We start from the raw sequence: 16,523 nt of genomic DNA on the forward strand, positions 1-16,523 counted from the left end.
AGTTGCAAACTTGGATATCTTGCAGTGTCTCAAAGACATAATATAGATGATTTCACTTGGGGAAGAATTATTGGAAAGGTTGAAGGCCACAGAATTACTGATATTACCAGAGAGTATGGAATTTCACATAGTGTTGTATCCAGGCTCTGGACAGTGTTCCAAACAAATGGAATGTGTTCAAGATCTTTGCTAAGAGATTGTATTTGCTCTTCATGAGCACAGACAGATTTTTGGTTATTACAGCAAACCATAATTGACCCACCATGGCAGGTCAGCTTGTCAGTTGGCTCAATTCATGCACAAGTATGCAGATATCTCGACAAAGTGTGGCAAGATGTCTGTGACAAGTAGGCCTATACACCCAAAGATCTGTAATCTGCATCCCTTTATTTGCAGCCCATAACAGAGCACATTTTCAATGGTGTATCCGTAAAAATTGGACAAGACACCAATGGACTAATGTACTTTACAGATGAGTCATTTTAGTCTTTCCTCCAATTCTAGATGACACTTGATTTGCCATGAAATTGGTACTGCTTACTCTCATGAGAATGTTCTTGAAAGGGATAGATATGGTAGTGCTTGGGATTATGGTGTGAGGAGGCATTATGTTTAATGGATGCATCAAGTTACAAGTGCTGGAAAAAGGGACTATAAGTGGCAAATGATATTGTAACAATGTTTTTCAACATCATGTTCGATTTTTCTGTGGTGCTGGAGATGAAGAATTCATTTTTATGGATAACAGTGTCACACCACATTGTATATGAGCAATGTAGATACTTTTGGAGACTGAGGATATTAATGGAATCAAGTGGCTAGCACACTTTCCAGATCTCAAATCCATAGAACATGTTTGGGATGCAATAAGGAGACTCATTGCTGCTCGCAGTTCCACTCCAGAAAACAAACAAGGTCTTATCCTTGCTCTGAAGGAAGAGTGGGCCATTTTGCCTCAAGAACTCCTGAATCACTTGGCACTATGCATGGTATGATGTTGTGAGAGCTGCATCGCAGGAGTGGACATATTCCGTAATGTCTCTCTGCATAGTTTTCTGTAAGCACTGTACATTAATTCCTTAACCTTAGGAAATTTGTATATTATTATTATTATTGCGGGCAACTCCAAGGAGTCCTTAGACTCATCGAGGGAGGCCCTAAACATCATGTCAAGAACAACTATTCAACATTCACGCAGTATCTATCATACTTTTCCTTGAACTCATTCACAGTCATGGCACCCACAACAGACTCTGGCAGCTTATTCCACTTATTTACCACTCTCCAAGCAAAAAACTTAGCTCTAACACCCTTGCTAACCACACTCTTGCCCAGTTTCCATGGATGGTCCCTAGTCCTCCCACCATCAGTCCTATTCTCAAAAATAGCCTCTGAATTAATCTTATAGAAACCTTTCAGTAATTTGAATGTCTCAATCATATCTCCCCTTTTCTGCCTATCAACTAATTTCTGCAACCCACAAATCTTCAACCTGTTCTCATAAGGTTCATTCCATAGACCTGCTATCATCTTGGTCACTTGCCTCTGGATCCTCTCCACTTCCTCCCCATCAAGAAGAAACCCTGGCGCCCAAATCTGGGCACGGTAGTCAAGATGGGGTCTTATCAAGGCTCGATACAGCAGAACAATGACTTTCTTGTCTCTGCTCGTCAAAGTATTCTTCAGTAACCAAGTGATTTAATGAGCTGATTTAGTGACTTTTGCAATGTGCCCCCTAAACTTCAACTCCCTATCCACCAACACTCCCAAATCCCTGGCCTCGTCAATCTCCTGGAGTATACAGTTCCACCAATGTGGTATACTGCTGCTAATCTTTTCACCCCAAAATGCATAACCTTACATTTTGCCACATTAAATTGACATCCATTCTCCTTAGCCCAGTCATCCAATGTATCCGAATCATCCTGCAAAATTTTGACGTCATGTGCATTCACTATTGCTCTACCCAACTTTGCATCATCAGCAAACAGATGAACACTTCCTCTCAGATCCTTTCCTATATCGTTAATGAACAAATTAAATAGTAGTGGTCCAAGAACAGAACCCTGCTGCACACCACTAGTCACAGGCCATCTTTTGGACTCTACTCCTGACTAAACTACTCTTTCATATCTCTCCATCAACCACCTTCCTATCCATCTCACCAGCCCTATATCCATTCCCATATGTTGTAGTTTACTGATTAGAATTCCGTGTGGTATCCTGTCAAAGGCCTTAGCAAGGTCCAGCAGTATCACTGTAAACCCATTACCCTTATCCAGTTCAGCCGTCACTGTGTTATAAAACGTGAGCAAGTTAGTGAGGCATGATCTACCCTTCATAAAACCATGCTGTCCCCCATACAATATCCCATTTTCATGTATTCATTCCTGTATTTTTCTCTTGACTACTTTCTCCAAGACCTTCACAATGACTCCTGATATGCTGATTGGTCGGTAATTTGCAACAACAGTCTTGGAACTTCCTTTTATGCAGTGGAACTATTTTCCCCTCTTTCCACCCCCCTCGAGACTAACCCAGACCTGAGACTCAAATTAAACAAAATGGTCAAGGGCTCTGACAATTCTTTAGCCACTTCACGTACAACCCGAGCTAGTATACCATCCAATCCCACAGATGTATTCACATTAAAGTTTTGTAAAGACTATTCACCGCCACTTCATTCACCACAATTCCCAAATAAGCTATTGGTTCCTTCATTCCTGCAATATCACCACCTGGATGATATACTCTTGCAAAGTGCTCGCTCAGTAATTCCACTATAATTCCACCTCCCTACCATCGGCATTCCTTAAAATCATTCTGCCACGTACATTTTTTCTTTTACTTGTGGCATATCGAAAAAACTGTTTGGGATTCTCTTTAGCTTGCATGGCTAATTCCCTTTCATAATCTGCTTTTGCTCTTCTTACCACACTCGTTACCCTTCTGGCCTGCGTTTTATACCATTCATGTGCCTACAGGTCACCTATCTCCTTCAATTCCCTCCACAGTTGTTTCTTTTTTTGCAGCTCAAGCTTAATGGTGTTATTCATCCATTCCCTACTTGATTTACAATTTGGACTCTTGGTATGCAGTCAGTCATTACCTTCTGCAAATGCTCCTTAACCACCTCCCATGCACTAACAACATCCAGCTCTTGCAGTTTTACATGAGGTGGCACTGAACCAAGCAATTTCCCAAGCTTGTCATACTTACCAGCCTGGTAATTTCACATGTACCCTGTCTTAATTGAAAATTCCACACATTTAGCCACCTCCCAAGTCAAGACCCCATGATCACTCTCACCAATTGGTGGCAACATGGTCATATTCTCAGATGCAATTACTAGGTCAAGCACTCTCGAACCCCTAGTGTTTTCCATTACATGCTGTCTCAGATAGTTATCTCTTAATAATTGCATAAAATCCAATTCCTTCTTCCCATGTGTCCTCTCCTCCTTCCAATCAATGTTACCATAGTTGAAATCTCCCATAATAATTACCCTCCTTCCACTCATTGCATCTATTTGCTTATAGACCAGGTGATGGAATAGATGGTCTATAGCAGCACCCAACTGTATATTTTGTTCTGCTAGTCTCAATCTCACACCAAATAGCCTCAAATTTTTTCTCTATCCTTCAGTTCAACTTCTATTCTCCTTGGCTGCAGCTCATCAGCTATCATCAACAATACTCCTCCCCCATTTTATTCTCTCTGTCCCTCCTGAGCACACTATAACCTTCACATTTTATCCCACTAGCTATATCATCTTCTGTCAGCCATGTTTCACTAATGCCAATAACCTGTGGCCAGGAAGAGCCAACCAAGGCCAAAAATTCTTCCTTCTTGTTCCTAATACTCCTGGTATTAGTATACATGAATTGCAGAAGCCAGTTAGTCCCACCCCTATGTTTGGGTTGCAATAAGGAGACGTATTGCTGCTCGCAGTTCCACTCCAGAAAGCCAACAAGGTCTTATCCTTGTATTGAAACACATTGCAATGAAATTTATAACACATTTTTGGTGTAATATAATTTATTTGTATACTGGCAATAAATTTTTGAACATCAGTGTGTGTGTGTGTGTGTGTGTGTAATATTCATTCAAGCTTGATTTGCTTTCTCAGCCTTAAGTAAAAGGCTGGTTGTATTCCACTAATTCGAGCCCTAGCCAAAGGCCTATGAATCGTGGAAACACCTTCTGAATATGAATTCTGTGCAGTACAATGTGGCATTTTGCAACTGTCATTTTTAATCCATCTAACTCAAGTGCTTCTAGATGTTTTTCAATGTTTTGGGGATGGTGCCTAAAGCACCTATTATTATGGGAACAACTTTAGTTTTCTTTTGCTAGATTTGTTCAGTTTTGATTTGCAACTTGCGATATTTTGTAATTTTTTCAGTTTCTTTTTCGTCAGTTTGGCTATCTCCTGGTACTGATATTTCGATAAATTAAACATCCTTGTTTTCACTTTTTTCAACCACTGTTATATCGGGTGTATTACATTCCAAACTTTTGTCAGTCTGGTTTTTGAAATTCCAGAGTATTTTAGCTTTTTCATTATCAGTCACCTCCTGATCAACTTTATGCTTCCAATAGTCTTAAGATACTTTAAACCCGTACTTTTTACATAAATGCCAGTGAATTATCCAAGCTATATTATCATGCCTTTTATGGTTTTGCTGCACCCACTTATAATGTGGTCTACCATTTCTTCCATCTCTTTGTACAATCTGCATTTACTGTCTTCTTGAATTTTTTTATTTTTGCCTTCATAACATTAGTTTTAATGGCCTGTTCTTGTGCTGCAGAAATTACCGACTCTGTTTCTTTCTTTAGCACTCCACAGGTCAAGTTGCTATCAGCACTGTCCTCTATGCTGTGAAGGTACTTTCGATGCAGTGCCTTATTTTTCCATCTTTCAGTTCTCACTTTTACTTGGTTGGTCTTGTACTTCAATTTTGTTTCCATGGGTTTAAATAAGCTTGCTTTCATTACCTCAATTAGAAATTTTTCTGTTGTTTGCTGTAGATAATCATTCAGATTTTTTCTTCTTCAACAACTTGCTTTACTTGTAGTAATCCTCTGCCTCCTTTTTTGCATGAGAGGTAGAGCCTGTCATTGTGAGGATTGAGGGCTTAGTGCATTGTCATTAATATTAGAATTTTTTGGTCTAAATTCTCCAACTCTAGCTGGGTCCATTTAACAATGCCTGTTGAATATCTCAGAACAGGTATGGCCCAGGTATTAATTGCTTTTATCAAATTCCCAGCATTAAACATTAACTTAATGAGTTTTCTTAGCTGTCTTATGTATTCTGCTCTAGTTTTTTCTTTGATCTTATTGTGCAGAATTTCTGATGCTTCTAAAATTCCCAAGTATTTTTTAGCTATCTTTGAATTTTATTGCTTTGATTTTTTTGCCATTGAGTAATGCAATTTCATTCAGGTCTTCAGACTTTCCTCTTGTTATTCCAACAATTGCGCATTTGTCTAAACCAAAATCCATTGATATATCTTGACTGAATATGTGCACAGTATTAAGCAATGATCCAAGTTCATTCTCTGATTTTGTGTACAGCTTCAGATCGTCCATGTATAAAAGGTGAGATATCTTTGCACTTTTTTGTGCAGTTTGGTAACCATGAGCAGTTTTATTTAAAATTCTAGTTAAGGGGATCAATGACAAGATAAACAATAAAAGAGATAATTAGTTTCCTTGAAAAATACCTCTTTTTATGTTTACCTCTCCAGTTTCTTCTTTATTCAGAACCAACATTGTTTTCCAATTTTTCATGCTGGTTAGCAAGAATTTTTGTATGTTTTCAATAATACCTAATAGTTCTGTGCATTTTAAAATCCAACTATGAGCCACTGAATCAAACGCTTTTTTATAATCTATCCAAGCCATATGAAGGCTGGTTTTTCTACGGTTGCAATTTTTCAAAATCATTTTGTCAATCAACAGTTGGTCTTTTATGCCTCTTGAATTTTTGTTGCTACCTTTTTATTCAATTGGAAAAAAAGAATTTGCTTTAAGATAGCTGTATATTTTGTCAACTAGTATGCCTGTGAGTAGCTTAAAAGTTGTTGGCAGGCAGGTTATTGGTCAGAAGTTTTCTAGCTTTGGACCCTTTTCCTTATCCTTTATGAGCAGAAACGTTTTGCCTGCTGTGAGCCTCTTCTTTGTTTTGTCCTTCTAAAACACTGTTAAATTGGTTAGCAAGTCTTTCGTGTAAGCAAGTCAGATATTTCAGCCAGTAACCATGTAATTCATCCTTCCTGGGTGTTGACTAATTTTTTATCTTTTTAGCTTGCTTTTGAACCATTTCAGTTGTTATTTTCAGTTGGTTCATTTTTCATTCTTGAGATTCGTTTGCAATTTGTTCAATCCACTTTGCCTTATTATTGTGCCTTTTAGGGTTGTTCCTTAGGTTTTGCCAAAATGTAAGTGCATTTTCTTTGGCTGTAGTATTTATATTTATATTTTCTTTAAAATAGAAGAATATAAAAATATATAATTCTTGAAAAGAAGGACAACGGACACCATAGTATGAGGAACAAACAGCCATGGCAACCACCTTAATAAGAGGGACCTCCTTTTGCTGCAAGGACTGCAGCAATCCTATAGGATATATGTTCCACAAGTGTGCGATAGATCAACAGGAATTTTGGAAAATTCTTCCTGTAGCCATGTAATGAAGTTTTGCACTGTTGTGGGGTGGATGTCCCTTGACCTTTTGTCACTCTCCAGTTGACCTACAGATGTTCAGTAGGGTTCAGATCAGGGTTTTTTGGAGGCCAGTCAAGTGTGGTGATGTTCATGTCCACAAACAATGCAGTTATACCATCAACCTTATGACACGTCTCTATAGAACTTACCAGTTCTATAGAGACATCACGTAAATAGGAAGCACTGCATTGTCCAGAATGTTCAGATATCTCTAGAGTTCAGTGTTCATGGCACCACACACACACAATAGTCCGAGGCCAAACCAGGAAAAACAGGATCATACAATCACATTGCCACCTTCAAATTTCATAGTTGGGGTTACGCACTCTAGTAAGAGATGTTTACTAGACATTTGCCACACCTGTCCATCTACTCAGTAAAGGATGTAGTGTGATTCATCGCTTCATAACACAGCTTTCCAAGCTTCCATGTCCCACTATATATATGCTCTTTACACCACTGAAGATGACACTGCATGTTGATTCACATAGTGTGGGACTTGCATATTATGGTCTTACCATGAAAACCCATGTTGCGAGCCTCGGTTCTGATTGTTTTTGTGCAGATTCATGTTCCAGTCAATGCCCGGAACTCTGCATTCATGTCAGCTGACAAATTTCAGTTTTTACATATTATCCTTCATAGCAACCTATGGTTGAATTTTGAGAGTGTGATGGGTCATCCACTGAGCATAGCACTTGCAATTGACTTCTTGCACTTCCATCTCAGCATGGTATCATTGATTGTTCACCTGAAGTGGCCCAATTTATCAACAGTTTGTCGAAGAAATAGGCCTACAACATGGCATCCTATCACAATGCCTCTTTCAAATTTTGTCAGTTTCCTTCTCGCAGCCATTTAACCGGACACAATTGCACTGATTTGGGAGCATTAGATTTCTCCAATTTATACCAACTACAAATACGTGACTTAGTACATGGCATATTACATCCTGCCCATGGGGATGTCCATTGATTAAAATCACAAAAATTGACCATAGAACCCCCACTTTCATACAAAAATAGACTGCATTACGGCCCACAAGATGGTGGCACTTGCATGCCTCTCTTCACTGAATGCTGTTTTTAATCAGTAACAGTCCAGTATCCAATCAGGTATCTCTGATTGGATGCTCGTGGAGATTGAACTGTTTCATCAGTTTCCAAAAGTTAGGTAGAGCTAAAATGGCCTTGCCTACTCCCAATAGGGAATAAAAGGTGTTAGTGGATTCCGTTCCCTCCACCTTTTGGCAACATATTGAATATACAAGAAAAATCTGTCATTATTCTTTAAGTATTTTAAAAAGATTACTTTGGATAAAAATTTATAAGGGATTACAAAGAAAGTTCTGAAGCCCTACTATACAGACCAAACTTAAACCGCAATGACGTTCTTACTATTCCTAAAGTATGGGAAATTGTCATACAAAATTGTGTTAAATAATTATTTATTTAATTTATTTTTTATTTTCTTATTTTTTTATTTATTTTAATTATTTTTTTATTTTATTTATTTTATTTATTTTTTATTTTATTTTATTTATTTTATTTTATTTTATTTTATTTTTTTTTTGTAACACGTTACGCACGTTTAATGAGATTCTATTGTAATCATTTGCCCTAACTGTATGTTATTCCTATTATTGTTTTAAACTACTGTACTGATGATGTCCTAAGATACTTAGGATGAAATATTTACAATTAAATAATTTTCACTGTGGTTAATACGTGTGTTTCTTTTAATTAATTCTTCTTCATTTGAAATGGTGAAAATTACAATTGGTTCTTTTCTGTGTTATATACTCTTTATCTCCTCCAACCTGGTTCTTAATATTAAATGCCCTACTACCAAAAAAAAAGTCCTTGAGGTGCGTTGCAAGTTGATCATTGCCTAGTAACCAATTTATACAACAGATCAGTTTATTGATGTAATGAAATGCTTAAGTGTTAGAGATTATTCATAGTGGTAAACAACACAAGATGATCAAAATAAATAATTTATTAAGTTGCTAATATTTGCTAGATTTCTACTCACCATCTTCAGAGCACAAGTTTCAGTTATAAAACACAAAGCATTCAATTAGATAGTTATGGAAATATTTAAAATTGTAACTGAAAAAGAACTGGTTTTAAATCATAGTACATGGGAGACAGGATAAAAGGAGATTAATTCAGTGAAGTCAGGCTACTATGCATGGTCTTAAAATCATGTCTGCAAAATTCATTGTGGGCAAATTCATCATCATACAATTCATTGCAGTGAATATTTTTTGCAGGGAAAATTCATTGCCATTCAATTCATCACAAGAAAATTTAAATAATATTGCGATGATATAAATGTATGAAAAACTAATGCAAAACAAAATATATAGTTGCTTTCCGTATTTCTGTATTATTTATTTCATTACATACATATTATTATTATTACATAACACCTCCAGGGAGTCCAAAGACTCATCGAGGGAGGGCACCTACTCTACTCTGCTAATCGCAACTACCTTCGTCATCTACACCAATGCCATCTACTGCCAACCACCACCACCACCACTAATATTTTCACGGAGAATCACAACCATCCATGCCCAAGGTGGGATTCGAACCCACAGCCTTTTGGCTGGAGAGCGGACACGCTACCCACTCGGCCAACCAAGCCGGGTATTTAATTAGATTTTATTTCATTTTTTTTATATTTTTATTCTTTGTATGGTGAAATTAATATTTTATATTTTGCTGATTAGTGATTTCTGTTTATTTCTTAAAATATTAATAGTTTTTCTTCTTACTTGGATACTACAGGTTCTGTAGATGGGATATTAATAGTTTACAAGTGTGATAGGGTGGTTAGAGAGTAAGAGCACCAAACTAAGAATATTTATTTATTTTTCTAACCTTTCACCATTTTTCTATGCACTTAAGACACTTCGAGATGTGATTATTATTATTTTATTTATTTTTTTCACTGAACTAATTTAGAAGATGATGTGCTTTCAATTATAGGACACTCGTATATTCTGGAACTAACTCCACATTTCCTGCATAATAAAGAGAGTTTGAAGGTAATTATTATTTTATAGGGATATCGTAATTCTATACATGCACCTCTGAGTAATCATATTATGCAAGTAATAGTGAAATTACATAACACGTTTTCATTGTGCAAATGTGGCTATGCGCTTCGCAACTATATGCCTGGGGAAGGAGTCTCCTGGGTTCGATTCCCATCGCCGACGTGAGGAGCTTAAGGATCTTCCTCAGCCATGGCCAAGTTAGCCGGTCTTGGGCATGGACAGCAGGGTTTTCCCCACAGTTTATCTGGGATTTTTCATCCCACAAGCAGGCAAACTGGCTACCTGAACACACGGATCTTCAGCCATAAATACTGGGACACAGTCAACTTGGCGACGGACAACTGGGCGATGGCCAAGTGAGCGACGGACAATTGGGCGATGGATTAAAAGTTGAAATATGCAGTTCTGTTCTGTTGATCTATTACCAGGTATAAATGAGTTAAAAGAATGGTATAAACAAAAAAATTTAAAAATCTTGCTTATAATTAAATTTATTTAAGTTTATTTTTATTGTGTAGAATTACGAATTGTATTGAAGTTATATTGAAATTTCCCATAGAATTACGGTATAAACATAAAATTTGAAAAATCTCGCTTATAATTAAGTTTATTTGTCTGAAGAAGTATTTTTGAGCTTCACTGCGTAAGGTGTCTTTTTTGGCAATTTATCATTGGGCGTTTTGTGTGCAGTTATTTAGTTTAATATGCATTCACAAGATATTTTGACTTCTATTAAACAGTAAGACTAGTTGTCTGTTTGTTTATTACATCATTTCCGATATTTGTGTCAACGTTACAGTTACCACGTGCAAAGAACAAGTTTCAGTAAATAAAAGGTATGTATTCAAAATTTATAATCTTAATCATATACTAAATTGTATACGTGACATCTAAATTAATTTAAATAAATTTCAAACTCTTGATTATCTCTCAAATGAAACAAATTGCTAAGTACAATTATATAGAAGTATAGAAATATTTCACTATTGATATAATTAAGAATTTTTTCAGTACTATGGATACGTGACATCTAAATTAATTTAAATAAATTTCAAACTCTTGATTATCTCTCAAATGAAACAAATTGCTAAGTACAATTATATAGAAGTATAGAAATATTTCACTATTGATATGAATTTTTTCAGTACTATTTTTCAAATAGTACTGAAAAAATTCTTAATTATATCAATAGTGAAAACTTGTTTTCAATTTTATTTTTATGTTTATATTTCTTATTTCTATTCTTCAGAAATGGATAATTCAAGAATATTAAGTCAAAGAGACAAGGAAAAATATGCTTGGAATGGGTATCTTTATGTTAAAGACAAGATTGATAAGAAAGGTTCAATTCAATTTTGGCGATGTGAAAATAAAAACAAAGGATACAAAGGTAGAATCTGGACAAGTTGTTCCTGAAAAACAGGAACACACATGTAGCAGTTCTGGAAATGCGGCCAGAGTAATAACGCAAGAAGTTAGTACAACAGCCAAAAAATTAGCGGATACGACAATGAGCAACCCATCGCAAATCAGAACTCAAGTTCTACAAAATGTTTCTTCTGCGGTAGAAGGAATGCTTCCAAATCATAGCAGTCTGTGCAGAAATAATCAAAGAAGAAGATTAAAAAATTTAAAGCCCCAATTAATCCTGATTCTAGGGAAACAATAATTATTCCTGAAGAATACCTAAATTATGAATTCAGTCCATCACAATTTGAACGTTTTTTATTGGCTGCTTCTGGATCAGAACAGGTCGACCCCATGAGAATATTAATTTTTGGTTGTGAAAGCCATGCAGTGTGGAGTCAAAGCATGATTGAATTATTTATGAATGGCACATTTTTACTTTCTTCCCCTCTTTTTGCTCAAATTTTTGTTATTTTGGCTAGAAAGGATGGAGGTCCTGTTTTCCTTGTTTTATATTGTTTATTACCTAATAAGACTCTTGAAATATACACAAAATTATTTTATATGATACATGAAATATGGCCATTACTACATCCCGAAAATATAAATGTTGATTTTGAAATTGCCATTCATCAAGCGTTACGTATAGTATTTACACAAGCTTACATAAATGGTTACTTTTTTCATCTCGTACAAAATCTTCGTAAGCATTTAGCTTCATGCAGTCTTTTAACCAGATATAATTCTGATGCGCAATTCGCTTTAAATTCAAAAATGATCACTTCGCTTGCTTTCGTTCCAGAACAAGATATTATTTACACTATTTCTGAACTTGAGAATCATTTACCCAATGAATTTGAACCAATTTTAGAATGGTTTATGAACACATACATAGGTCGTCTAAGGAATAACAGAACCAGGGCTCCACCGATTTTTCCCTCAAACGTTTAGTCTGCGTGCCAAAGAACAATAAATGGAAGCGATAGGACAAATAATTTTGTGGAAGCCTGTCATCGAAAACTGCAATTGAGCTTTGGCAGCAGCGCAAGTCATCCACATTTATGGAATTTTATAAATGGACTACACAAAGTTCAAAAAACATGATGTTGATTATGAAAGATCAGTAGCAGGTTTTCAACATGAGCACAAACGTAGATGTTATGATGAAGCTGACCAAAGAATTTTGAAAAAAGTTATTAATTACGATAGGTTAAATATAATAGAATATTTACGTGGTATTGCATATAACTATAATATGAATTAATAAATTCAAAAAAATTGTCTTGAATTTCATATACTTTTTTGTTTTATTGTATATATGTAACATTTGTAAATATCTTTGTTAATTACAAAATAATATTAATAAATGAATTAAAACAAAACTATATTTTTTTCTTTATTTTAATACTGTGCAATTATACCTTATCATTTTAAAATCATTTTTGGACCACTCTTTTTAACCATCTCTTTCTTAAACAATCCTACAAATTTTGATACATGATTAAACGAAAATATATAATATAAATATTTATTAACTAGCTGACTCATTTTTTTGCATGGGAAATTTCAATATAACTTCTATACAATTCGTAATTCTACACAATAAAAATAAACTTAATTATAAGTGAGATTTTTCAAATTTTATGTTTATACCGTTCTTTTAACTCATTTCTCAAAAAAATATTATTTAAATTTATCTGGTAATAGATCAACAGAATAGAATTGCATATTTGATCTTTTATTCCATCGCCCAGTTGTCCGTCACCCAGTCGCCATCGCCCAGTTGTCGTGTACTCTAAATACTTAATCCCCCATGAGGGGGGGCTCAACTCACCCCAATAGGGATGGGGGAGAAAAGGGAGGAAATTCCATATGAATAAATAAATAAATTGTGCAAATCAGCTGCCTGATCACTTAGTTGATGATGCAATTTATTTGTTCTTGAAATATTTGATTAAAGGTTATAATTTTTGTCAAACGATTACAGTTACACCCCAAGTTATGTAAGTAATGCTTTTTGTAAACCTTTACATAACTCAAATTTGTAAATTACATAAATACAATAAAATGTTCAATGGCTACTTATACTGCTGTCTTAAATTAATTTTTTTGCCATTAATCAGATTTTTTCCATTTTTAATATTTTTCATTTAAATAAAATCCAATTATAAAAAATTTATCAATTGTATTTGAATAATATACATACTGTAAATATGAAAGTATGAAAAATACATAATATAAAAGAATATAAAAACAAACTGAAATATTCACTTTTCAAATAAAAAAAGAATAAAGTGAAGGATAAAGTTCGCATTGTTGAAAATTTCTTGTGCTTTCAATAATGCGAACTTTATCCTTCACTATTGTATTCACTGTCGAAATAGATCAATTTATTTCCTGAGCTATTGTTTGAATTTTCCCGCCTTCATACATACAAATTATTTTCAACTTTTCTTCTAAAGTAATTGCAGACCTTTGTTTTTTAGATTTATTACCAGTGCGTTTGGTTTTGCGTTTGCATTCCATTTTAAGGGTAAAAAAAACAATGAAACTAACGGTAATAACAAGTGACTGAGCTAACTGCACGATGCATCTACTACTGTACTGCAATAAGGCTTTCAAAGACGCACCTGCGCAAAGCCACAAACGTGTTCATGCGTGCTAGTAGATTTGTTATGTAACTCGGGTGTAACTGTATTTTATAAATTAACGAAATTCTGATTTATAAAATAATTATTTAAACAAAATTAATATGAATCTGAGGGGTGTTTAAGGATCAAAGCTATATAATTGGGAGGAGACTTTTCACTTAGCCTTTTAAGGAATATGAAGAACTGCCTGGAGCTTCTGACCTATGTCCAATCCTTACCTTCTTGACCCAATTAGATGTCTACCTGGATACTGAATGAATGAGCATGGGCTGGCAATTGGGGATTTAGCTGACCAAATTGTATTCTTATTGGCTTAAACCACAATGTAAAATAATGGTACAACATGACAGAATTTCATACTGGCTGGGACATCACCCAGTTAAACAAAGCCCCAGTTGTTTTTGTCAGGGAACAAGAGCAAACAGCAAAAAGTCAGCTACTGGAAAAAAATCCCAGAAGATGTCCCAACAGAACATCGACAGAGTTCAAGATTGGTACTATCAATGTAGGAAGCATCAATGGTAAAGAAATGGAATTAGCAGAAGAATTGGATAAGTACCAGATGGACATAATAGGCATGACTGAAACAAACAAAAGCAGGTGAGATCTTTCTAATTGACAGATACAAAATGTTATATTCTGACAATAACAAGCAGGGAGAAGAGGGAGTAGCCATAGTATTCAACACTAAATATGAGGATAATCTTCTTGAATGACAGGCATTATCAGTAGGTTGATGTGGGCAGATATCAGTATCGGAAACTGGACAGTGAGACTTATTTGTGCTTATGGTCCCACTGAAGTATCTATCAAGTCATTAGAGAAGGCAGCTGGCTCAATGAAAAAGTTGGTCCTTGTTGGAGATCTAAACACCAGAGTAAGAAATGATTACCAGACATATAGAAATGTTTTGGAAAAATTTGAAGAAAAGTGCAAAGCTCATAATAATGGTAAATGGCTGCATATCGAAAGTTCCTGTCAAGTAAATCAGAGTGTGCTCTTAGAGAATACGGAGAAAAATGTAAGAAAGCAAAATACTGTGTAAAACTAGCTAAAAAAAGTCACCAGAACACTTTGGTAAGAACATAAGAAATAAATATCAGGAAGGTGGCAAAATTCTACTGGCTATTGAAAAAGCTTAGAAATGGATGAAAGAGTACTATAAAAGGAATCAGAGATGATAAAGGTGACATTAAAACTGAAAATATTCTAGATGCCTGCAGTAATTACTTTGAAAGACTGCTAGATGAAACAAGCAGTGTCGGCATGATGGGATGGTAGAAAACTCCCAACAGGAATGGAATCCATATTTTAATTAGAAAAAGTTCAAAAACCTGAAATGTGGAAAGGCAGTTAGAGTAGATGAAATTCAGCCAGAAATGCTCGAATATGGAGGTAAACATTTTACAGTGGCTGCATTGCATAATTCAGAAGGCCTAATCAGAGAGTTGAATTCCAAATGATTGGATCAGAGCTCTCATACTACCTATCTATAAAAAAAGATAACTGAATTCGAGAATTACAGAGGTATTTCCCTAATGAGTGTTCCCTTTAAGATTTATGCAAGTATACTTGAGAAACAGCTAAGAAAAATTGTGAAATGGAAGTTTGGTAAAGAACAAGCTGGATTCAGGCCAAATAGTGGTTAGCAGGATCAGATTTTCACTTTAAGACAAATAGTTGAGAAATCTTGGGAATAGAACAAGGATTTGTATTTAAGTTTTGTTGATGTGGAAAAGGCATTTGATAAGGTGCCAGGAGGAAAGCTCTTCAAAACACTACAGTTATATGGTGTATATGGGACATTATATCTAGCAATATGTAGTCTCTATTTAAGCTGTAAGTCAGCAGTTAGACTTGAAGGAGGCATAGAAAGATGGTTTGGGAAGGGAAAGTGCAGAAAAAAAAGATTAATATTTTAAGAAATTAAAAAAAAATCTACTTAAGTATAAAGAGCTAATAAGCTTCATTTCGGCAATGAAAACATTACTTAAATTAAGGGGATATTAAATCCCACATAGTTTTAAAACCGAATAAGAAACTCAAAGATTGGAATTAGAGAGTTTCTTGCCGAATATAGTAAACTATAAAGTATCGGCGACACTAGCGTTAGCCAATGCAAGTGATCCTAGTACGTAGTACAATACCGGACGACTCGTTGCAAAGGTGGGGGAAGTTCAGATTGCTATTCTTAGGTATTTTCCATAATGTAAAAACACATTTCCTAGGAAATGTATGCTGTTATTACATTATGGAGGGAGGTCACTACCCAGACCGGTTTCAGCCTTTTTTGAGGCTTCATCAGTGAGTAGCTAGACCTAATACCAAAGTGTATAGCGAAAAGAACTTATGTACTCTGCAAACGAGTTTTCCAAACAGGTGCAACCATTAAGTTACTTAAGTATAAAGAGCTAATAAGCTTCATTTCGGCAATGAAAACATTACTTAAATTAAGGGGATATTAAATCCCACATAGTTTTAAAACCGAATAAGAAACTCAAAGATTGGAATCGGAGAGTTTCTTGCCGAATATAGTAAACTATAAAGGCTGAAACCGGTCTGGGTAGTGACCTCCCTCCATAATGTAATAACAGCATGCATTTCCTAGGAAATGTGTTTTTACATTATGGAAAATACCTAAGAATAGCGATCTGAACTTCCCC

General features: G+C 35.2%; 1 protein-coding gene across 8 annotated transcripts in view; it reads left to right on the forward strand.

Moving 5' to 3' along the window:
- LOC150099845 (queuosine-tRNA galactosyltransferase-like) overlaps positions 1-16,523 on the forward strand; it is a 529,602-nt gene that overhangs the window by 151,840 nt on the left and 361,239 nt on the right. For 4 of the 8 annotated variants that reach the window (XM_090403535.1, XM_090403537.1, XM_090403536.1 and 1 more), the window contains exon 5: positions 9,176-9,389. The exons of the other annotated variants lie outside the window; for them this stretch is intronic. In XM_090403535.1, the coding sequence (XP_090259661.1) occupies positions 9,176-9,389 (214 nt within the window). The remainder of the gene's footprint in view (positions 1-9,175; positions 9,390-16,523) is intronic. 8 annotated transcript variants of the gene reach the window in all.

The sequence above is a fragment of the Typopeltis vanoorti genome, chromosome 14 (genome assembly GCF_054136105.1).
Source record: "Typopeltis vanoorti isolate ZY-2024b chromosome 14, IOZ_Tvanoo_1.0, whole genome shotgun sequence".
In the NCBI taxonomy this organism is placed as follows: Eukaryota; Metazoa; Arthropoda; class Arachnida; order Uropygi; family Thelyphonidae; genus Typopeltis; species Typopeltis vanoorti.